Here is a 22664-nt window from a genome sequence, read left to right on the forward strand (position 1 = left end):
GGGTGAGCGCGCCTTAGGGTGTGTGCGCCAAGGACCTGGCGCCGCGGACCACGTGGGAGTGCGGCGCGTGTACGGGCGCTGGCGGCGGCGGCAGCGGCAGCGGCAGCGGAGACCAGGTGAGCACCGGCTGGTTCCCCACGGTGTTCCTGCAGGCTTGGCGGCCGCGGCGGTGCGATCAGCAAAGGGCACCGGGATGCCGGTTGTGCGTGTCCTCAGGTGTCCCGAACAAGCGTGAGTGGCATGTGCTCACCTGAGCGCGGCGGCTTGCCAGCCCCGGGCGCATGGGTGCTGCAGCCAGACGGCTCCTCTAGCGCAGCAACTTTGGGACTTTGTTCCGGCTTTTTCCAAATCGAATCTGGTCGAGGGGGCGGGGCGGGGCGGGGGTGGGGGGGCACCTGCCCTGCAGGGGGTGCCGGGAGAGAAGTGGAGGAAAGCCCCGCCCCCTCCCCGCCCGCTCCCCGCCCTCTCCCCCGCCCCCGGGGCTCTTTATAAGCTCGGCCCGAGGGCGAGCAGAGGAAGCCTGTGTCCCTCCCGCGCCTGAGGCCGGTGTTCCCCCGCACTCCGCGCCCGGGCCCAGACTTTCTCCCCGATCCCCGGCCCGGCCCCCGCCCCGCCCCGCCCCAGCCCGCTGGGCCGCCATGGAGCGCTGGCCTTGGCCGTCGGGCGGCGCCTGGCTGCTCGTGGCTGCCCGCGCGCTGCTGCAGCTGCTGCGCTCAGACCTGCGTCTGGGCCGCCCGCTGCTGGCGGCGCTGGCGCTGCTGGCCGCGCTCGACTGGCTGTGCCAGCGCCTGCTGCCCCCGCCGGCCGCACTCGCCGTGCTGGCCGCCGCCGGCTGGATCGCGTTGTCCCGCCTGGCGCGCCCGCAGCGCCTGCCGGTGGCCACTCGCGCGGTGCTCATCACCGGTGAGTGCGCGGGTCGCGGAGCGCGGGGACTCCAGGCTCGAGGGCGGGACTAGACACTCACAGGACTGACTCCTCATGGGCACGGCCAAGGCGGGCTCCCCAGCGCAAGAGTGGGAGAGTTCTCCTCCCCGGGGTGCAGGGAGCGAGCCAAGTAGGGAGCGCCGGGCACCTCCCCAAGCCCGGGTTCACTACCTGCTGCTGCAGGGAGTGTTGGAGGGAAAGTGAGACAGGGAGTGGGCAGGTTCAAGAAGGAAACTGACTGGTGGCTGAGAAGAGGGAGCCTCCTGGAGTTTGAGAGTTTATGCCATTCCCTTCCCCAAGAGAGCCGTTTCAGGGGACTTCGGAGGCTTTGAGAAGGGAGGATCGTTACCCCTTGAACGCTGCCTGACATCCCCACCTGAGACACCCCATCTCCCATTCCTGGGGCCAGAGGGAAGAGCTTAGATGGGGAACTTCCCCACCCGACCCAACCCCCACTGGCTGGGATCCTTGGAGTTCAGAAAAGCTTGAGGTCACCATGAGGGGCAGCTGGACATTCAGCTGTCTTTCTGTGTAGCCATCCACTGCCAAACTGCTGAGGCAGTAGTTCGGAGCCTGCACCCAGCACCCCACCCCCAAGCCCTCCTGGTCCTCTGTGCCCAGGAAGGAGCTCTTGGAGAGCTGGGCTCAGGTGTCTCTGACCGTATAGCTGAGCTCCTTTGTCTGAAGCAGGGAATAAATCTGTCACCAGAGGGAGGGAAGGGGAAGCGGGGGCTGCAGGCCCGGCCGGAAGTGGGGAGGGGGAGAAAGGCCAGGGGGCACTGACTCCATTGCATGGGGGAGGGGCAGCCTGGTGTCTCCCCCAACACCCATGGGTTTGGACAGGTGCTCTAGGCTTTGTCCTTGCATTGCGCCTGGGCTGGGGCAGCCAGCAACCTGGCTTCTCAGAGACCTGGGTCTACTAGGCGCCCTGTGTGATCAGATGGAGCTGGGAGAATTTTCCGGAGGAGGAAATCCTTGAGTGGGGCCCTGGAGGATGAGTGGAGATAAGTGGAGTATGAAAGGGATCTCAGATCAGAGAAAGGATGTGGGACAAAGGCTTAAGGCAGGAGTACACATGGCCTCTGCAGGGGACAGCCAGTCTGGCTGTGGGGGTGGGGAGAAGAGGATGTGAGGTGGTTTCCTTGGGACCGGCCTTGAATCAGGTAAGAAGTCAGACTGCTGAGGCAGAGTAGGGGGGAAGGAGGCACAAGGGCCACACACTCCAGCAAAGATGGTAGAGATGGGGAAGCGTTCGGGCTGGACAGGAGAGACCCAGGTTCCAGGAGCAGTGTGAAGCCTCAGCGGACCCCAATTTCAGGGGTTTGAGGAAGGAAAGTCAACAGACACCCCTGGTATGAAGTAGGGGCTAGGTTGTGGGCTCTGCCTCTGGGGACAGGGCAGATCCCTTCCTGCTTTCTTTATTTGTGAGCCACCTCAACAGGACCCAGGCCATCTGCAGGTACTAGTGGCCTAGCTGGATGGTCTTTCCTGAGGTCTCACCTCAGGCCTTTGTGCTGCTGCTGTTTCTTCTGGCTTTGAGCCTGAGAGAGAGGTAAGAGGAGGGATGCTTTCTCTAACTTGGGCTCACCAGATCTCTGGTGGTGAAGCTGGGGTTGGGGGAGAGAGGACTACCCAACCTGCCCTGTACAAGCATCAGGAAGCCTCCAGGTTTCCCAGGGCCCTCACACTTGGGGGTTGTCTCTCAACACCCAGCTGGAAGACAAGTAGGTAACCAGGTTCGGCCCCACCTGCCAAGAACACTGTGTCTTGGGCCCGGTAGAGCTGCCACTCCCCCTCCCCCTCCTAAGAATGCCCAGAGAACCACTTGCCGAGGCCACTCCTGGAGCTCAGCTGTGGAATCAGGGTTTGGGCTGAGGGTCAGGTGCCTGTGTGCGCGCATGTGCACCAATGGGTGGTAGGGATTGAGCCCATTTTGAAAACATCCAGCCAGGTTGGATAGACAGGTATCTGAGGGTGTGCACATGAGCAAGAGGGTGTGCAAGATGTGGGTGACTTGGGACCACAGACCTGAGGCCTGTGGTCAGCTCAAGTCAGAATTGGGAGGTCTGTTTCCCTTGGGAGGACCTGTCTGCTCTGAGAGGGACCCGGGCAAGTGCACGTATGCATGTGTGTGTACACACACACACGCACACACACATGCTTGCCTCCCTCTCCAAGGCAGACTTGCCTGGGGGAGTACCTCTCCTCAGCAGGAGCTCGAAGCCCCCTGCCCAGTGCTGTTTTCAGTAGAGGGAGTGGAGCTGAGATGGGGAGACCGTACTGAGCAGTCCAGGAGTAGGGAAGCAGAGCTGCTTTGCAGCTTCTATTCCAGAAAATGGGGGTTGGGGGGCAGGGTTGAGGGCCAGGGGTGGGGGCAGGAGCAGAACAGAAAGCCTCCCCACTCACTGGCTTTTCCCCTTCCCTCACTGGCTGCCCATGGAGCCAGGATCAGCATGGGAACAATCAAGGAGGCAGGGGCTTATCAGTACTATGGACCCCTACATTGGCTCTGCCTGGTGGTTCTTCTCTCTGCATACCAAAGACAGAAATTAAGCCTCCAAGAGTGGTAACTAACCTTGGTCACACTTGGTGGGTGTGGGAAGGGATTCAAATGTAGGTCTGTTCTCTTCTTCATCTAGCATGGTCCCTGTCCTGGAGGCAAGTACTCTGGGGCTCAGAAAACACCCGTGTTGCCACTGATTGGAAATCCAAGGGTCTGGGTGAAGTGGGGATGGGCCTCCAGCTTGCCTCCAGCTTGCCTCCAGCCTGAAAAAATAGTCGAGCGTGTTGAGGCTGGGAAGGGAGGTGGGGCTCATGTTATACAGGGCCTGAGCCAGGGAGCTTGGGCTTCATTCTGACTGCGGCAGCCTTGGAAAGGTTTGCAGCACAGAGGGATATTGTCATTTTTGGAAAGATCCCTTCAGCTGCTTAGGTAGAGAAGGGCTTCAAGAGGGCAGGAAGGGACAGGAGTAGAGAAGAGGCTGCTTCAGAGTCCAGATTAAGGGAGGAGAGGCCTAGGCAGTCAGAAAGGAAGAGAAGCCGGATGTGGTGGCTCACATCTTCAATCCCAGCACTTTGAGAGGCCAAGGTGGGAGGATCACTTGAGCCCAGGAGTTCAAAACCAGCTTGGGCAACATAGTGAGACTCCCATCTCTGCAAAAAAAAAATTAAAAACCAGCCAGGCAGGCTGGGCGCAGTGGCTCACACCTGTAATCCCAGCACTTTGGGAGGCCGAGGCAGGCAGATCATGAGGTCAAGAGTTAGAGACCGGCCGGGCGCGGTGGCTCAAGCCTGTAATCCCAGCACTTTGGGAGGCCGAGACGGGCGGATCACGAGGTCAGGAGATCGAGACCATCCTGGCTAACACAATGAAACCCCGTCTCCACTAAAAATACAAAAAAATTAGCCGGGCGTGGTGGCGGCGCCTGTAGTCCCAGCTACTCGGGAGGCTGAGGCAGGAGAATGGCGGGAACCCGGGAGGCGGAGCTTGCAGTGAGCCGAGATAGCGCCACTGCACTCCAGCCTGGGCGACAGAGCGAGACTCCGCCTCAAAAAAAAAAAAAAAAAAAAGAGTTAGAGACCAGCCTGACCAACATGGTGAAACCCCAGCTCTCCTAGAAGTACAAAAATTAGCCAGGCCCATGGTGACGCACACCTGTAATCCCAGCTACTCAGGAGGCTGAGGCAGGAGAATCGCTTGAACTCAGGAGGCGGAGGTTTCAGTGAGCTGAGATCATGCCACTGCACTCCAACCTGGGCAACAGAGCGAGACTCTGTCTCAAAAAAAAAAAAAGAAAAGAAAAAACCAGCCAGGCGTGGTGACACAGGCCTGTAGTCCCAGCTACTCAGGAGACTGAGGAGGAAGGAATGCTTGGGCCCAGGAGGGGAGGTTGCAGTGAGCCAAGATCATGCCACTGCACTCCAGCCTGGGCAACAGAGCGAGACCCTGTCTCAAAAAAAAAAAAAAAGAAAAGAAAAGAAAAAGAAAAAAAAAGAAAAGAAAAGAAAAAGAAAGGGAGGCTCCGTACTAATACTATGCCTGTGCCTGTGAGCTGTGACCTGAAATCAAGAAAGCAGAACTACACTGGGGCCTGGGACTGTCCCAGACCTGACCTATGTGGATTTGGGAAGCAACTTAGCATTACTAGGCCTTAGTTTCCTCTTCTGTAAGCCACATTGGTAGGGCAGCCATGGGGAGTCAGACAGATGACAGCTGTCACAGAGTTAGGGCCCAGGGCTCAGCTAGAGGGGCAAAGCCTGCCAGAGATGGGCCTAGGGAAGAAGTTAGGGTCGTTGATTGCTGGTGGCTTGGGTTTGCAGGGGCCTGGATCCCATCCAGACCCTGGTGATTGTGGGGTTGTCTCAGGCTAGGCTGGGCCACAGTGGAAGTTCACTGACTGCCCTGCCCTGGCCAGGCTGTGACTCTGGTTTTGGCAAGGAGACGGCCAAGAAACTGGACTCCATGGGCTTCACGGTACTGGCCACCGTATTGGAGTTGAACAGCCCCGGTGCCATCGAGCTGCGTACCTGCTGCTCCCCTCGCCTAAGGCTGCTGCAGCTGGACCTGACCAAACCAGGAGACATTAGCCGCGTGCTAGAGTTCACCAAGGCCCACACCACCAGCACTGGTCAGTGGCAAGTGTCCACCAGGCAAGGGCATGGCAGGGCAGTGGGAAGGACACGGGGACTGGAAGTTTGCTGCTGGGCTGACCTGAGGCTTCCTCCTCTGCTCTGTGACCTCAGGCCTGTGGGGCCTGGTCAACAACGCAGGCCACAATGAAGTAGTTGCTGATGCGGAGCTGTCTCCAGTGGCCACTTTTCGTAGCTGCATGGAGGTGAATTTCTTTGGCGCACTCGAGCTGACCAAGGGCCTCCTGCCCCTGCTGCGCAGCTCAAGGGGCCGCATCGTGACTGTGGGCAGCCCAGCGGGTGAGTGCCTGCCCCACTGGAGCAAAAAGGAGCCCCCTGGGGTGAGGGAGGGCTTAGGGAGCCCCTTGCCAAAGCTGAGCTGCCCCACTCCCAATCCATCCACAGGGGACATGCCATATCCATGCTTGGGGGCCTATGGAACCTCCAAGGCGGCTGTGGCGCTACTTATGGACACATTCAGCTGTGAACTCCTTCCCTGGGGGGTCAAGGTCAGCATCATCCAGCCTGGCTGCTTCAAGACAGGTGGGAATCAGGGCTGGGGGTGGGGTGGGGGTGGGGAGTGGGGCTGGGAATGGTCTTATGGGGGCAGGTCAACTTTGATGAACGGTTGTGGTTTTGGTTGGGGGTGTGGTTTTGGCTGGAGACCTGGCGCAGGTTAAATAGTCCTAATTGACTTTGGCTCCCCTAGCTGAGCCCGCTCTGACCTTGCCACTCCTTCCCCAGAGTCAGTGAGAAACGTGGGTCAGTGGGAAAAGCGCAAGCAATTGCTGCTGGCCAACCTGCCTCAAGAGCTGCTGCAGGCCTATGGCAAGGACTACATCGAACACTTGCATGGGCAGTTCCTGCGCTCGCTACGCCTGGCCATGTCCGACCTCAGCCCAGTTGTAGATGCCATCACAGATGCGCTGCTGGCAGCTCGGCCCCGCCGCCGCTATTACCCCGGCCAGGGCCTAGGGCTCATGTACTTCATCCACTACTACCTGCCTGAGGGCCTGCGGCGCCGCTTCCTGCAGGCCTTCTTCATCAGTCACTGTCTGCCTCGAGCACTGCAGCCTGGCCAGCCTGGCGCTACCCCACCACAGGACGCAGCCCAGGACCCAAACCTGAGCCTCGGCCCTTCCCCAGCAGTGGCTCGGTGAGCCCTGTGCACCTATGGCCCAGCCAATGCAGCACAGAAGGCTCTGTGAGCCCTTGGTTCCTCCCCGAAAACCCCCAGCATTACCATCCCCCAAGTCTGTCCTGGACCCTAGCCTAAAGGATCCTGCCCCCACTTCATGCCCACTGCCGATGCCCAATCCAGGCCCGGTGAGGCCAAGGTTTCCCAGTGTGCCTCTGCGCCTCTCCACTGCTTCATGAGCCCAAACAGACCCTCCTGGCACAACACTCTATCCTGAAGCTTGGAGAACTCTGCTGGATGGGGAGTCTCGTGAAAGACCTCACTGCAGTCTTTCACAGGACTCTGCAGATGGTGCCTCTGCAAACTAAGGAGTGACTGGGTGGGTTGGGGTCCCCCTCAGGATTGTTTCTCAGCACCAGTGCCTCAGTGCTGCAATTGAGGGTTAAATCCCAAGTGTCTCTTGACTGGCTCAAGAATTAGGGCCCCAACTACACGCCCCCAAGCCACAGGGAAGGTTGTACTGTACTTCCCAATTGCCACATGTTAAATAAAGACAAATTTTTATTTCTTCTAAAATGCGGCAGGTGCTGTTTGGAGGGGGTGGCTGGCTGGCTGGCTGGCTGAGTGACATAATGTGGCCGTGTGACAGGGTGGCAACTCCTGGGGCTCAGCATGGAGGCTGGGGACTCCCCTGGTAGACTCTGTGATTCACACCTCCCCCTCCTCCACTGACCTGGGGCAAATCATTTAAGACCATGGGTTTCCTCATAGTGAAATAGGGGTGGCCGGGCGCGGTGGCTCAAGCCTGTAATCCCAGCACTTTGGGAGGCCGAGACGGGCGGATCACAAGGTCAGGAGATCGAGACCAGCCTGGCTAATATGGTGAAACTCCGTCTCTACTAAAAAATACAAAAAACTAGCCGGGTGAGGTGGCGGGCGCCTGTAGTCCCAGCTACTCGGGAGGCTGAGGCAGGAGAATGGCGTAGACCCGGGAGGCGGAGCTTGCAGTGAGCTGAGATGCGGCCACTGCACTCCAGCCTGGGCGACAGAGCGAGACTCCGTCTCAAAAAAAAAAAAAAAAAAAAAAAAAAAAAAAAAAAGAAATAGGGGTAATGACCCTGATCCCAATTGCTTGAAGCAACTGGAAAGGCCAGGGGGGCCTCCAGGGCCAACACCTAGCTTCCCAGGCCTGTATGCATCTGAGCCTCCAGCAGAAGACGGAGCTATTTTCCTGGAACTCCCCAACCCTGAAGAATCTGGGCTGCTGACTGAGGGAGGGAAGTGGAGGCTTAGGCAGGGTTGCTTAGCAAGGTGGGGTCACAAGGGAAGTTAGGGGTCATGGAGAGGTACTAGGGTCTAAAGGAGACAGCAGACAGTTGGGCTTAGAGAGGGCAGTTTTATTGTCTCAGAGGGGCAGGGCTGAGGGAGGGAGCTGACAAGCAACATCCCCCCAGGCCCCAAGGACACACACACTCTATCCTTCCCATGGGCCACGGCTCTGGGAGTGACTCACAGAAGGGAGAGGAGGCTCGAACTGCCCCCAGCCCCCAGGGTTCTCAGGTTAGGGAGTTAGGGAGGAACATGAAAGTGACCACATGCTTCTTAGACACATCAGCGGCTGTAAACACAGGGCTGAGGGGGCCTCCTTGCTCTGGAGGGGGTCTTGGTCCATCCTTGGTGAGGGGTGCCCAGCCCCTTTTCAGGCCTAAGAACAGTCTCTAAGAGGGTCAGGAGAACTGGGCAGCCGCTAGGACAGTGTACTACACCCCGGGCAGGCAGGTGAGCCACAGGCTTGTCACAGACCACACACACACACACACGCACACACACACACACACACACACACACACACACACACAGTGCAATTGAGAGCCTCGGGCCAGGACGCTAGAAGATAGGGATGTAGTTGTCGATTTTGGCGCGGTGGCGCTGGGCGATACATTCAGCGATCCACACGATGTTGCGACACTCCTGTTCCTTGAGCTTCACAAAGGCATAGAAGACACCAAAGTGGAACTGGTTCAGGAAGGCCAACTTGTTCAGCTTTACCTGTGAACACAGGAAGATGTGGTATCCAGGTGGCCATGGCCACAGAGTCAGGTCTAAACCACCAGGTTGGCCTCCCTCTGACAAGCAGACCCCACAGACTCACCTCATGCTCAAAGAATCGGTCCTCCAGCGTCTTGTCTCCAGGGTTGCTACCTGCACCCTCGAAGAGCAGCTTGTACTCCTGGCCAGGGGGGTGGGGGAAAGCATGAGCATGAGGGTTCTGGGTGGGTGTGCTTGGTGACAACACGCCCACCCGCTGTCCTGCCAGCTGGGGCACTCACCGGGTAGTAATCGGCCACGTTCTTGACCTGCTCATAGTCATCAGCCCGAGCCAGCTGCGCCAGGCCCTCAGGGTAGAGCCGCCCACAGTGTGGAAAGAGCTTGGCACGGTCCTCTTTGGACAGCTCTGTGCCGAAAGAATTGATGGTGATGATGAAGGCGCGGCGGTCTGCTTCAAACTGTGGAGCCAGTGCACAGGTAAGGAGAGAGGGAGGAAGAAGAAGGCAGTAGCCAGTCAGTTGGCAGAGCCTCCCCAGGCCAGGGCTAGCGGGCACCAGCAGGCAGGAGGGCGGGCAGGCACTCACCTCTAGGATGGGGCACATGGCATCGGCCGTAGTCCCGCCCAGTAGGGTGCAGAACTTGTAGAAGGACTCCAGGTATGCCTGTGCAGAGCATGCAGCTTGCTCAGCACAGGCAAGGAGGCTCTGGAGGGCCAAGCCCTCATAGCTCCCTCCTCCCCTCCCTAGCCCCTTTCAAGGTGGGTACAAGCACACCTATGGATGGGCCAGGGCAGTCCTTACAGCAAAGCCAAACACTTCTGTGAATCAGCCAAGTGGCAGCTGCCCATAGCCTTCCATGCAGGAGTGCCAGGGCAGGGCCCACTGGACTGTCTGCTTCAGCCTACAGTCCCCTTCACCCCCTCATCTCACAGAAGGCTGGGCTCGCAGGGGTCCTCTGACTTCCCCCTGCTGCTCTGCCTTCCTTTTCCCCAAATCTTTCCAAACCTCCCCTTCCTCAGCTTCTGAAAACCAGGTGTGGCTGGATGTGGTGGCTCACGCCTGTAATCCCAGCACTTTGGGAGGCCAAGGTGGGTGGATCACAAGACCAAGAGTTCAAGACCAGCCTGGTCAAGATGGTGAAACCCTGTCTCTACTAAAAATATTAAAAAAACTAGCCAGGCATGGTGGCGGGCGCCTGTAATCCCAGCTACTCGGGAGACTGAGGCAGAGAATTGCTTGAACCCGAGAGGCAGAGGTTGCAGTGAGCTGAGATCATGCCACTGCACTCCAGCCTGGGCGACAGAAAGAGACTCCGTCTCAGAAAAGAAAAGAAAACAAAACAAAACAGGTGTCCGTGGGCTGGTGAGGAAGGCCACACCTGAGAGTCCACAGGGATGGCAGGGACTGAGTGACCCGGCCCTCTCTGCCACCCTCCCTTACAGAACACCTCCTCCTCCCATCCTCCAGGCAGTCCCTCAGCATCACACAGCAAGAACAAAATTGTCAGGCCAGTTCCTGCTGAGGGATGGTTATTGCCTACACGGACGTCAGCTGGGCACAGTACAATGGCAGGCACATGGGCTGCCGGCGGGAACAAGCACTCCCTGCCCAGGCAAATTGGATCTGCTGGGCATGAGGAAAGAAGAGGTCAGCCCAGGCCCCAGGTCCCTCCCAACGCTCACTCACAAGAGCAGCCATGCTTCCTCCCAACACCTCTCCATGCCAAGGAAGGTGGATGATCTTACGGGCCCCATGGGGAGCTCCCTTGTAATGGCCAGCCTCCACTTAGGCCTCCCTAGTCCCATCTGCTGGCATGGGCTCAGAGACTCTGGCTCCACAGGCTAGAGATTATTCTTCCAGGTTGCAGGCAAGGGCTGGATGGCATGGAAAGCTTTTCATACTGAGGTCTAAACTCCAAGGTGTGGAGACCTTTCCACCAACTATCAGCCAGTTTGGGCTCACAGGCTTTGCTGGGTGGTGCTCCAAGAGAGATGAGATGAGACCCAGGAGTCTGTGAGCCCAGGTCTGCCCTGGCGAGCAATGCTGGGCAAGCTCGACTCAGGGGAAGGCCTGAGAGTGACCTCTGGGATCACGGGAAACAAAAATCTAGGACAGGTCAGGGAGTAAGAAGCCTGGAAGAGAGGGTTGACCCCAGCACAGAGGATCTCAGGGATCAGAGGGCCTGGGTGGCAGAGATAGCTGCCAACCCCTCCCATGGTTTGGTGGTACCTTTCACAGTCCCTCTAGGGGCCTGTCCCCACAGTCACCTCCTTCCCTGTGGCCAGCCAAGCTGGATATGTAAAAAATCCCACAGCCTGCCCCAGTGGGGCCTGCACTTCCTATTTGTGGGGGAACAACTAACCAGGTCTTGGGCTCCATGCCCTGCTACCTACCCAATTGCTTAGCCAATCTGTACCAATCCCAGGAGAGGCTGATCCCAGGGTCAGGGAGGCTGGTGGGACTCTTCTCTGGAGGCTAGGGCAGCTAAAGAAACTGGCAAGATCCCAGCAACCCCAGTACCAAGGTCACCTTCCCACCCCCACCCTGTCCCCTGGAGTCTGCCAGTCCACGGCTGCTGCACCAGCTGCCTACTGTTCCCACCCGCCGGGTGGCTGAGGGTCCACCTAATCTCCCATCTGTGGTCATCGGGCTGGGACATTGCCTGACAGGCTGGCAGTCCTGGCACAAGGCCCACAGCATTGGGTCCATGTTTACGAGCTGGTGCCTGGGTAGCCCTCGTCAGCAACTCCAGCTAGAACCAGTCAGGCCCGGTGAGGGCATGGGTGAGGCTGGTGGACAGCCGCACCCCTCACCCTGTCTCAGGGCAGGGAACCCGGCAACAGGCCAGCTAGGCGCGTGCGTACACACACACACACACACACACACACACACACACACACAGAGACACGTATGTTCTCTCTCCTCTCAGCTAACTGGCTGGCCTGTGCCCTATTAGTGGAGTGGGTGAGAGCACTCACTTTTGCAAACAAGCTGAGCCAGGTGTGATCCCTGGCACTGCCAGTGACTTATTATGTGGCTTTAGGCAACCCACCCTACTTCTCTGAGCCTTCAGTTTCCCCATTTTCACATGGGGATAATGACACCTTCCCAGTTCCTAGTGCAGTCCAAAGGATTAAAGAAGCTGACGACCTTCCCACCTCTGGTCTCAGGCCTTCTAATCTGCTCTCCACGTTGTGGCTAGAAGGGGCTTTCTGAGAAGACTCTGCTCTGTTGGAAACCTCCACTGGCTGACCCTGCCCACGGGACTATGTTCAAACTTCTGGCCTTACATTCAAAGCCCTGGGTAACTTGATCCCATGCCTGCCTCTTCTTCTAGACTTCTCCCCTGTCCATCTGGAATGTGTCCTTCCACAGCAAACTGCCTGCAACTTGGCGCATGCTCCATGCTTTCCTTCTGCACGTGTTGGTCCCTTGCCGACACCACTGCAACCTCCAGGCAGGCCCTTCCCCTATCACCAGACCTACAATGTGCTCTGGCCCAGGCCCCTGCAGGGAGATTGGCGGGCCTGGGCTCAGGCTGCAGCCGAATGTCAGCCAGCTCGCTCCAACCAGGTCAGGAGAGGACTTTCACCCAATAGACAGGTGAGGTCAGCAGGTCCCTTGGCCGGGGTCATCCTCAGCCCCGCTTTGGGGCCTGCCCACCACAGATCCATGTTCCTGACTATAGCCCGTCTGGGGTCCTGGCGCTATGTATAGCTCACTGCCTCACTGCAGCCACAGCATAGTCTATCCCAAACACCCCTAACCTAACTGGTCTCGGGCTTTTATTTTTTTTAATTTTTAAACCTTCCTCTCCTCTCCGGTCCCCTGGCTCTTTAATCTCTTTGGGCCAGGGTAGCGCTGACCCAGAAATCCTGAGCCCACCTTCTATCTCTAGGGGTTGCCCAGTCTATGCTACAGCCTGGTGGGAGGCAAGAGGTGGGCAGGGGATGAGGACAGTGGGAAACGGCACTGACTCCAAGCTTGGGAACCTATGAGGGACATGAGGACCTGGCTATGCCTCGCCAGGTCCCTCCCCCCACCATAACTGAGCACACTGTTGCCTTTGCTCAAGTGCCTGTCCTTGCTGGCAATAGCTTAGGTAGGGTGGTTCCAGGGTTTACGGCCTGGGTGGTAGCCCATAACCCTCCTGGATGCTAGGGGAGCGGCTGTCCAGGAGCCAGCTGTAACAGGCCAGCGGTGGAGCACCAGTCACTCCTGCTGATTTTATCTGAGCCCGCCACAGGCAATATGGGATAGAGAACCTGTTCCACACAGCCGTGTGCCCAGCATGGGAGCCAGATAAGCCCCTGGGATAGGAGCCTGGCATAGCTGCATCCTGTCCCAGCACCTCACATAAATCACCGCCCTACCACTTCCCACAGCCCCACCCACCGACAGGCCAATCGCCCATGGCTTGTGCGGGGCATTACCTTGTAGAGGGTGTTGCGGATGATCTCAATGTTCATCTCGTCAAGGTCCTGCTCTGAAATGCAGTCCTGGAAAAAAGCCGCTGGGGAGGAAACGTGGTTTGAGGGGTGGGCAGGTGGTCTAGGCCAGAATCTTGATGTTCAACTGCCCTACATGGCACAGAGTACCTGTGCCACAAGGCCCACAGGACTGGGTACTGAGGGGTCCCCAGCCTGGGCTATTGCCTTGGAAGTGGCAGAAGCAATGCTCTGGGCCATGTATACTGACCTGAGCTTCTCCTGCCTCCTTGCTCCTAAAATTGATTTATAAAGGAGGCAGCTAGCCATAACATGATCTAATCACCGCTGGGGCAGACCCAAGCTCAGACCATGCCAAAGACAGGCTTGCATAAGAGGCCATGACATCCTTCCTTCTGGAGAGGCAGCTGTGGATTCGGGGCCTAACGCCTACTTCTTTACACCCCCTAGGAAGGCCTGGCGCCCACATTTGGAAAACCAGCCTCCTCCTTAGGACAAGTCCAACAGCAGGGTAGGCACAGACCAGTGACCCAGGAGGCCACTGTGGGGTTGGAAAGAGAGGCCAGAGCAGGATACAGCACCCTCATCCCCCAAGAGGGCCTACAGACTCACTCATCTATCTCTTCTTTAAAGACGGAGAAACTGAAGAAGCCACAAACAGCCCAGAACCAGCTCAGAGTTGCTGGGAGAGCCTATGGCAGACAAGGTCAGCAGGTAGGGCTCAGGCCTCTCAGCTCAGAACCTAGTGCAGCTTAGAGGCCTGTGGTTCAACCCTGGTGGCTTCTTGGAAGTGGTACCCCAGGCCCAGGACTCTGGCTATGAGGACACTTAGTGCCTTCTCCTCAGCCTCCTAAGCAGGCAGGAACTAGCACTGCCTAAGCAGGGCTCTGCAGGAAGCTCTTAATTCCCCTTCCCTGGCTTCTGACACGGACCTTGCATCCTGCTGGACACTGTCTGACCTGACCCAGGGGACCTGCTCAGTGGAGGGAAGTGACAATGTTTGCTTCGCTCCTCTGCCTCACAGCCAGCCAGCCACTCTGGCTCTGCTCACGTTCCAGCTCGCAGAAGCTCCATAGTCTATAGGAGCTCCCAGGACTCCAAGGGACCTGGGCCTCTCTCTCACTTCTCCATGAGCTCAGCCCTCCTCTGCACTCTGGGAAATCAGACTGCTTCACAAAGTGAGACAGTCCCAGTCAGACCCTGGGGGAGCCTGCCTGGCCCAGCAAAACCAACAGGACAGGAGCAGAAGGGGGTGAAGTGAGGAGAGAATGGGAGGAGGAAGTTGAAGGGCAACAAAGGTAAGCAGCAGTGTGCAGGTCTCACTTTCTGGCTCAGGGTCATCCCCCAGCAGGTCCACAAATCCCACCCTGATGTGCTGATGCTGACACCACTGCCCACCTCCCATGACCAACACAGCAGCTCACCGAGAGGCGTGTCCACCAGAATGGCATTGTAGAGCTCAGCAGGTGTCTGAGCAATGTTCACGGCCTCCATCTGCTCGAAGCTGCCTAGTGGGTGGCACTTGGGTACAAGCTCAGCAATGGAGCGCTGGTGCAGCGTGCCCGTGATGAGCAGGATCACGTTGTCGATCATGTAACTGTAACTATAGGAGGCAGGCAATAGCAAGGAGCCCATCAGGGTAGGGGCTGGGAAGTCCTGGCATAGCACCATGCCCTTGCCCCCCTGCACAGGTCATCATCCCTTAACAATGTGTGCTGACTCATGGGTGATGCAGATAAGCACCAATGTCTCCTCTCCCTCCCCATGTTCCTCTCAAGCTCCTGACCAACCCCACTGCCAGAGGCCTAGGACAGACACAGCCCCCGCCTTTGGCGGGGTAGGGGATTCATGCCCTGTGAGGGATTGGGACACAAGTTAACTACCCCACAGCATGAACAGTGTTCTAACAGGACACGGGAACTGGGCACAGAAGGTGAGACATGCAGCTCAGCCCAGGGGTGAAGAGTGTGAGAGCCTGGGAAATTAAAGGGCTGGGAGAAGAAAGCGTGTTCTGGGAAGAGGGAACGGCATGTGCAAAGGCCTGGAGGCACTCACTGAGTGACGGATGCATTGGAGGAACTGGCATGGTCAGGACTGGCAGAGGGAGAGAAAAGCGCAGCAGCCGGCAGCACAGGGCTACAGCAGGCGGGGGGCAGAGGCTGGGCCTGGAGGGCCCTGGCTTTGTTTTGAGCACTAGGGATCTATGAGCAGGGTAAGCAGGGGAATCACCATCCAGTTAGGGTCACTCTGTCCCCCAGTGGGGACAGAAGAGGAAGAGGCAGAGATGGCGAGGGGAGGAAAGGCTGAGGAGTGGAGTGGAGAGAAGCTTCTCCAGGGAAGGCCAGCAAGGAGCCAGTGGGGGTTCTCTGGAGTAAAGGCCCAGGTCAGGCAGACCTGCAGAGCCCATGCCAGAATAGAGAGCTGTCCTCTTCCTTTAGGGCCTGAGGCCAGGGCTGGGCATTCACCCAGGATGGCCTGGATAAGACCCAGAGACCTGAACAGGAGGCTGGGTCAGGTCGATCCCAGGTCGAGGCTCTCATCACTCTGCCCTGCAGAAGGCCAGCTCTGTGGGGTGTATGGGCAGCAGAGGGGGCTGTGGAGCTGGGGAGGGGTGGGACTGCCCAGTTCAGACTTGGCAAGGGACAAGGCTCTGCCTACAACCAGCTACAAAGGGGCTGGGGCAGAGAGTTCTGTGTAGTCACCTGTGTGGGGATGCAGTGAAGGGCAGAGAGCCCCAGGCCACAGTTAGGCTGCAGTAGCCACAACTATCCTCCAGTCTGTCACCAGAGATGAACTCAGGGTACAAGGGAGCTAAATGAGGCCTAGGGGAAATTCCTCCAAGGTCAGGGTGAGGCACCTATGGGAGGATAAAAGTTGGGGTGGAGGCTGCTGTTCTGAGCTGGGCCCTGAGCACGGGTCTTGTCCTAGCTTCTGAGTGAGCCAGACCTAGGCCCCTGCCCTGTGACAGGACCTTGTGCAACCAGTGCTCAGGCTGTCCAGGGAGGACCTTGGTAGGAGGTGAGTTCTCCCATACTGAAGGAAGAAAGGAGGGGAGGTGGCAGCCCAGGGCCCAGGCCTCAGCTCAAAGCACTGGCCACTGGGGGAGCTCCCACAGGGCCCTCCAGAAAGGCGGCAGGAGGAGAAGGCCCCAGCTCCTGTCCTGGCCTGACCCCTACTCCCCCTGCTTGCTCTACACTCCCCCTGCTTGCTCTACACTCCCCCAGCTCCCACCCAGCCTGGCGCCCTGCGAAGACCTTTGCTCTCCTGGGCCTGGGGCCAGGCAACTGCCCTCTCTCCGCCCCCAATCTGGCTGGGTCAGCTACAGGATGTGCACTGAGAAGAGACAGTCCCCTAACTCCCAACCATAACTGAGAGCCTCAAGCAAGGCCCACTTGCAGCTGCAAGCCAAGAGGCCCAAATGGACAGCCTCCTGCCCCCAACCCCACAGTGCTGACAGAGTAAGAGACCTCAGAGCTCACCAGAGCTTTGGGCCATGGTCTGCAGCCCCAGCCTGCATCTTTTCTACCCTGGACAGCACATACGCCTCCTGCCTATGAGGCCTCCAACATCTCACATACCCCAGAACCCATGCTGCATATGCGCCACCCCACAATACTCTAACTGCACCCCATCCAGCCCCAGTGTAGCCTTGGTGCTCCCTGAGACAGCCACCAATCCCCTGCCCCCAAGCTGAAGGATGCTTTTTTATGATCTCACTCCCTTTTGGACGGGAAGAAGGAGAAAAACACACCCAAGGCCCATCTTATCCAAGTGATCCCACAACCACTAGCATTACCAGCCCCACTGTCAGAGCAGATAAGGCCCAGAGAAGGCCAGCACCAGGCCCTATCACACCACAAAGCAGAGGAGCTCCCTGCCCCCATGGCCAGTGTCCACACACCTCCACCCATGGCCAGGGCCCCCTGCCTGGCTCTACACACCCCACCTAGTCTCATTTTCTCAGAGGGATCCCCACCAGCCAGTTTCCTCTTTTTCAACCTCCCACTCCTTGTGTCCCCCGCTCAGGGCATCTGTTTATGTGGGGGAAATGCTGAGCCTAGTAAAGGCCACTCACAATCACACCACCCCAGCCCCTTCAAGGCCCTCTTCAAACCCAAGCCAGGCCAATCGTGGGTGATCCTGTGCCAGGCCCAGCACTTTCCTTCCCGGGCTGGCTATAAGCTTGTTGCTGCTGCAGCCCTGTTTTTCTCTCTTGCCCAGTGAGGGGCAGAATCCTCTTTTTCAGGAGATGAGAGGCAGGACAGGCCTGGCAGAGATGAGGCTGGCCCAGCAGTCTGCCTTTCTCCCAAGGCTGAGGCCTTCGGCAGACAGGGAAATTCTCTTCCTCCTTGCCTGGCCTAAGCAGCTGCCTCCCTGCCCCCAGAAAGCCACTCCACCATTCCTCCCCTCATTTGGCCTCAATAGGAGGGAATAAGGTTCCAGCTGGTCAGTGTCTCCCTCCAGGGGAAGACAGCTGGGGAGTGGAGGGCCGGCTGCCCGCCAGGCCAAAGAGGCCCTTGTGGGGTGGGGGTGGGGCCATCTGTATTCCTCTGCCCAGAGGCCCTCCCTTGCCCTGTGCCTTCAAAACTCAGTTTGGGTCCACAGACCTCTTAGTTTGGAGTTGAGGAAGCCACTTCCTCCAAGAAGCCTTCAGAGTCCCTAGCCAACCAACCCTGCCCCTCTGCTGTGCCCTTTGGTGCCACCTGCTGGAACAATATGGCTTCTCAACCCTGGGGGGCTGGTCTGGTGCTGGTGAGGCAGCCATGATACCTGGGTACCCCTGCCAGCCTGTCCACTGCAGTCCCCAGCAGGGGCTCGGGTGAGCTGCTAGTGACAGTATCTGTACTCAGTCACATCTGGGTCCTAAAGAGCCCTGTGCAGGGTGGAAAGTGAACAGAAATATCACTGTTTCTGAGCCCTGTCCATGCCCTCAGCATACCACCTCTCAAGACTTAGTTTCTCTTCCATATCACGATAAGTGAGGGCCAGCCATGGTGGCTCACACCAGTAATCCCCGCACTTTGAGAGGCAGAGGTGGGAGGATCTCTTAGCACAGGAGTTTGAGGACAGCCTGGGCAACATAGCAAGACCTCATTTTTATTAAAAAATCAAAAAAATTAGCCACGTGTGGTGGCATGCACTTGTAATCCCAGATACTTGGAAGGCTGAGGCAGGAGGATCACTTGAGCCCAGGAGATCAAGGCTGCAGTGAGCTATGATCATGCCACTGCACTCCAGCCTGGGCAACAAGCAAGATCCTACCTCAAAAAATAAAATAAATAGAAGATGAGGGCGGGTGCGGTGGCTCACGTCTGTTATCCCAGCACTTTGGGAGGCCAAGGCAGGTGGATCACTTGAGGTCAGGAGTTTGAGACCACCCTGGCCAACAAGGCGAAACCCCGTCTCTACTAAAAATACAAAAATTAGCCAGGTGTGGTGGCACGCGCCTGTAATCCCAGCTGCTCTGGAGGCTGAGGCAGGAGACTCACTTGAACCTGGGAAGCGGAGCTTGCAGTGAGCGAGAATGTGCCACTACACTCCAGCCTGTGTGACAAAGTGAAACTCCATCTCAAAAAAAAAAAAAGAGAATATGAGTGAGGTGTGGCTCCAACAGAGATAATGAGCTCTAATCTGCTCATAAAAGTCCTGCCTCTCCCCGAGGCACAGTTGGGTCCTTCCACCTGGTCTGAGCCTTCTGGGCCTCACGGAGCTCCTGCATGCTTGACCCCAGGCCCAGGAAAAGAGTGGCAGTGCTGGCACTTCTTCAAGGCAGGAGCCAGGTCTAGCCCAGGACCCTGAAACCACAGCAGGCCTACAGCCCCCAACTGCAGAGTCCTGCCACGGACCCAGAAACAGTGACTGTAGATAGCAAAGACAGGAACTGGCCAGGGGAGTGGGGGCCAGAGGAACCTGATGCCCCTCTGTGACCAAGCAGGGCCCCAAGGTTGGGGTGACAGGTCCTGGAGAAAATCACAGATGTGCTGACAGGCTCATTAGGCATTTGAGGCCACTGTCCTGGGACAAAGCCTCTTTCCAGTTGCCCACTCCAGGCTGGTGGCACTGAGGCCCCTGACACAAGAGAAATATGGGCTCTCAGATCCCCCAGGTGGTTCAGGTTACCCATGCCCAGGCTCTGCCAATGGGCACCTGGGCTAGGCCCCCTCCAGGGAGGCTCACTCATTCAAAGACAAAGGCCTTTAAAGCCCACCTGGGACTCCCCAGAGGCCACACTCACTCCTCCCACAAGTCTCTCAGCTTCTCTTCCAGGACCGACTCTCTCAAGGGGAAACATCATGGAATGGCCCAGATCAAAGTCCCCTCCAAGGTCAAAAAATCCTGACAGACACTATCCCAAGTCTCACAGCAAGGTAATGACTGGGCTCGGGCACAGTGACATAACAACATGTTAGTGGCATGAAACTGAGCCAGATTCTCTCAAGAGCACATGACGACAGTCTACTTTAGGGGCCCTATCTCAATCAGGCTGTCAGCCCCATGCCAGACAGCTGCCTCTTTTCCAGCCACCTACTCTCTCCAGTGGCCTTTCTATCCCCACCTGATCCTGGAGTCCTCCCAACGCTGTGAAGCCACCTGTGAATCCCAGTTCCATTTGCTAAAGCTGCTCACAGTCCTCTCCAGGCACTGTCTATATTATCACTGGTACCACCCCACTGCATCCAGCCATCTCCCTCCCAGCCCCAGGCCTGACCCAGACCAGGTACTGGTTATATGTGCAGCTGAAGGCTGGCCAGGACCTACAAAAGCAGTGGACACTGTCTCACACGGAAGGACAGAGGCAGCCTCAGCCAGCTCCCGCTTTCATCACCTCCTGGCAGAAGCCTGCTCCAGCCAGCCTGGGGCAGCTCCAGAAGCAACTAAGAGGCCCTGAGGGATGGAGCTAAGGTGAACTCTGTGATGGTCCCGACCTCTGTCCCCAGCTGGGCCAACTTTGTGGGCAGTCAGGGCACTGTTCTCTCAGGTCTTCACACTCAGGACGGGGCCTCTCACTGATGCTTCTACTACCTGGAAGACTGTACTCTCCTCTCTGGCTACATTCCTCTGGGTTTTCTAGGGTAGCTTCCTCCTTCCCAGAGTGGGCACCACACCTGGAGGCTGTTGTGTGGGGCACAGAGCCAGGTGCACCATGCTCGCTACTCAGGACATGTATAGTTCCCTCAACCTAAAACCCCCCTATTCCAATGCTTCCTTTAAATGCTTTTCCCCTCAGCCACACTAGCCACCTCCTCAGGGAAGCCAATCGTGAGCCCCAGCCTGGGGGAGCTCAGGCCTCTGTGGAAGACTTCACCCCTTCCTGCAGCACTCCACACACACACTGGAGATGACCTGCTGGGACAGAGTGGAGAAGGGAGAGTGGCCAGAGAGGTAGGAGTTAAGTCAGAGAGGCATCATGGGAGCAAAGAAATAGCTAGGTGACGGGGCTGGACACTGCAGAGTGGTCACACCTGGAGTGAAGGTGTGGGTCAGGGGTGGCTTTAGCCAGGGCCTTGTGGTGGAGTGATGGGACTGTTGAAAGCTCAAGGGATGAGGGAAAATGAGAGAACAGACAGTGAATGTAAAAGTTTAGGTCCCCTGAGATGGTTTTTAACTATTTGAGCTTGCTTAGATACTGAAGAGAAGAATTTGGAAAGGAAGGTGCCTGCACGGACAGGAATGCAGATGAGTGGCCACTCAGCATCCAGGGAGTAAGGTGAGGGCACTCAGAACATTGGTGGAAGGATCCAAGAGAAAAGGAAGGGCGCTTCTGCCATTGGAATGGGCTTCAGGGGTGGGGGACAGAAGCAGCACTGGGAGGTATACGGGTTTCTACTGTCTTTGTGAAGAAGGTGGGCCATCTGCCCAAGAGGAGGCTGGGGGCAGGAGAGCAACAGTATAAGATGGGAAGGTGGTCTTTGCAGTGCTGGTGGGGTCTGCAGGGTGCTGAGTAGGTAAAGCCAGAGTCTGCCAGGCAGAAACAAGCTGAGGCTGGCTAAGAGGGTGAGTATGCATGCCTGGCAGCAAGGATGACCCCCCCTCCCCCAAGGCTGGCTTCCCCAGCTTTCCTCCCCGCAGTGGAGGTAGGGGGAGGGCGGCTCCAGACTGGAGGCTGCTGGGATTCCTCCAGGGCTGGGGGGCTGCCAGCCGGGTGGGACCATGAGTTGGGCGGCCAAGAGAGCTGCGGATGTTGGCAGAAAAGTGCTCGAATGATGGACCAGGGAACCTCAGCTGGGGAGGGCGGGAAATGAAGACAGAAGGGGTAGCAGGGGAGGAAGCAAGGCCTAGTGTCCCGCTGAGTCCGGAACCCGTGTCCCACAAGGGACTGAGAGTGGGCTGGAGGGCCAGAAGGCTGTGGGTAGAGAGGGTGCCTGATTCAGCAATTTCAGGGGTGGAGCAGTTCCAGGTGGTGACATGGGCCTGGGCAGCCATCAGTGGGGGTGGCTGAAGTGCAGAGCAGAGGAGGAAAGGTGCAGGTCATTGGAGATGACTAGGTCATGGACCAAGCAGACACAGGACCTGATGGGCTGACACGTGACTGCTGAGCTCCTGAGTGAGGGCAGGAGTGAGTGGCTGGTAGGACTGTAAGCCACAATCACCCATGAATGGAAGGGATGGGAAGCGGCAGATTCGGAGAGCCTGCCACAGGACAGAACTTGGCTGCTTTAAGCACCCTTGGTGCTTGCAGCCAACCTCTAGCAAAGAGCTGGCAGTTGTGCGGCCTCAGTCACGCTCAGACCCCTCTCCAGTTTCATGGCCTGGCAGGCTAAGACCAAGACAGGCCAAAGGCTAGCTGCACAGGCAGGTGGGCCGGTGGGCAGTGGGATGGGTGATATCTACCCTCTGACCATGGACATGGGGTCAGGCCTCCTCCGGCCAGCCTAGCTGGCAAGGCCAGAACATTCACCAGGAAGCTAAAGCAGCCTTGTGCAAACAAGTCTCAGGCTGGGCTCTGGCAATAAATGTACTGCTTCCTGGTATGTCCTCAGCTCTGGCTTTGCAGCAAGGAACACAGAGACCCAGGCCAGGGAATGATCAACAGATGGGGAGCTGCAATGTGACCCCTAATGTGGCACCACAAGAGATACCCCATTACCAGCCTCCTGCCCCAGTAGGTCCATGTTGGCATACTTTGATGGAGGCCAGGGCAGCAAGGAGGCTCTCAGGGAAGGAGGTCTGTGGCCAGGAGAGGGCCTGCTTCCTAGCTTGGGCATGTTCCCTGGCCCTTCAGGTGTCCCAGCCTGTGACTCCTGCCTGAGAATAGAGCCCTTTGGCTGCAGCACTTCCTTGAGCAAGTGGATCCTGGGCAAGTGGCTCCTAACTGCAGGGGATAAGAATCAGGCCAGGCAGCAGGCATCTAACTCTGTCTCTGCAGGGACAAGTGGGGCAGGTGTGCCAAGTCCCAAGGAGGACGGTGGAGGCACCATAATCAGGGAATGGTAAAAGCTAGACAATACTCAGAGAGTTCAGGGAAATGCTTCACAT

The 22664-nt window shown here is 57.7% G+C and overlaps 2 protein-coding genes across 7 annotated transcripts in view; one reads left to right on the top strand and one right to left on the bottom strand.

The window, feature by feature from the left end:
- Positions 1-514: 514 nt before the first annotated feature.
- HSD11B2 (hydroxysteroid 11-beta dehydrogenase 2) lies at positions 515-7267 on the top strand. 6 transcript variants are annotated; one of them, XM_074027371.1, is made up of 6 exons: positions 515-2476; positions 3371-3490; positions 5340-5552; positions 5668-5853; positions 5959-6096; positions 6298-7267. In XM_074027371.1, exons 3-6 carry the CDS (start codon positions 5387-5389, stop codon positions 6711-6713), a joined length of 906 nt encoding a protein of 301 aa, XP_073883472.1. In that variant the 5' UTR covers positions 515-2476; positions 3371-3490; positions 5340-5386; the 3' UTR covers positions 6714-7267. The 6 variants fall into 6 exon arrangements, with proteins under 6 accessions (XP_073883472.1, XP_073883475.1, XP_073883471.1 ...); XM_074027374.1 differs by having other exon boundaries at positions 515-2087; XM_074027370.1 differs by lacking the exon at positions 3371-3490.
- An 800-nt stretch (positions 7268-8067) lies between these two features.
- The window catches only part of ATP6V0D1 (ATPase H+ transporting V0 subunit d1), a 44326-nt gene continuing 29729 nt past the window's right edge, over positions 8068-22664 (bottom strand). The window contains exons 3-8 of the mRNA XM_005592264.4: positions 14612-14790; positions 13173-13252; positions 9325-9402; positions 9022-9198; positions 8844-8921; positions 8068-8740 (exon numbers count right to left, since the gene is read on the bottom strand). Of these exons, the coding sequence (XP_005592321.1) occupies positions 8579-8740; positions 8844-8921; positions 9022-9198; positions 9325-9402; positions 13173-13252; positions 14612-14790 (754 nt within the window). The 3' untranslated portion in view covers positions 8068-8578. The remainder of the gene's footprint in view (positions 8741-8843; positions 8922-9021; positions 9199-9324; positions 9403-13172; positions 13253-14611; positions 14791-22664) is intronic.

The sequence above is a fragment of the Macaca fascicularis genome, chromosome 20 (assembly GCF_037993035.2).
Source record: "Macaca fascicularis isolate 582-1 chromosome 20, T2T-MFA8v1.1".
NCBI classification, from domain to species: Eukaryota; Metazoa; Chordata; class Mammalia; order Primates; family Cercopithecidae; genus Macaca; species Macaca fascicularis.

Coding starts and splice junctions, on each gene's coding strand:
- HSD11B2 (XM_005592856.3), top strand. CDS start 639: ATGGAGCGCTGGCCTTGGCCGTCGGGCGGCGCCTGGCTGCTCGTGGCT. Junction 904..5,339: donor TCGCGCGGTGCTCATCACCG/GTGAGTGCGCGG, acceptor TGCCCTGGCCAG/GCTGTGACTCTGGTTTTGGC. Junction 5,854..5,958: donor GACTGTGGGCAGCCCAGCGG/GTGAGTGCCTGC, acceptor ATCCATCCACAG/GGGACATGCCATATCCATGC.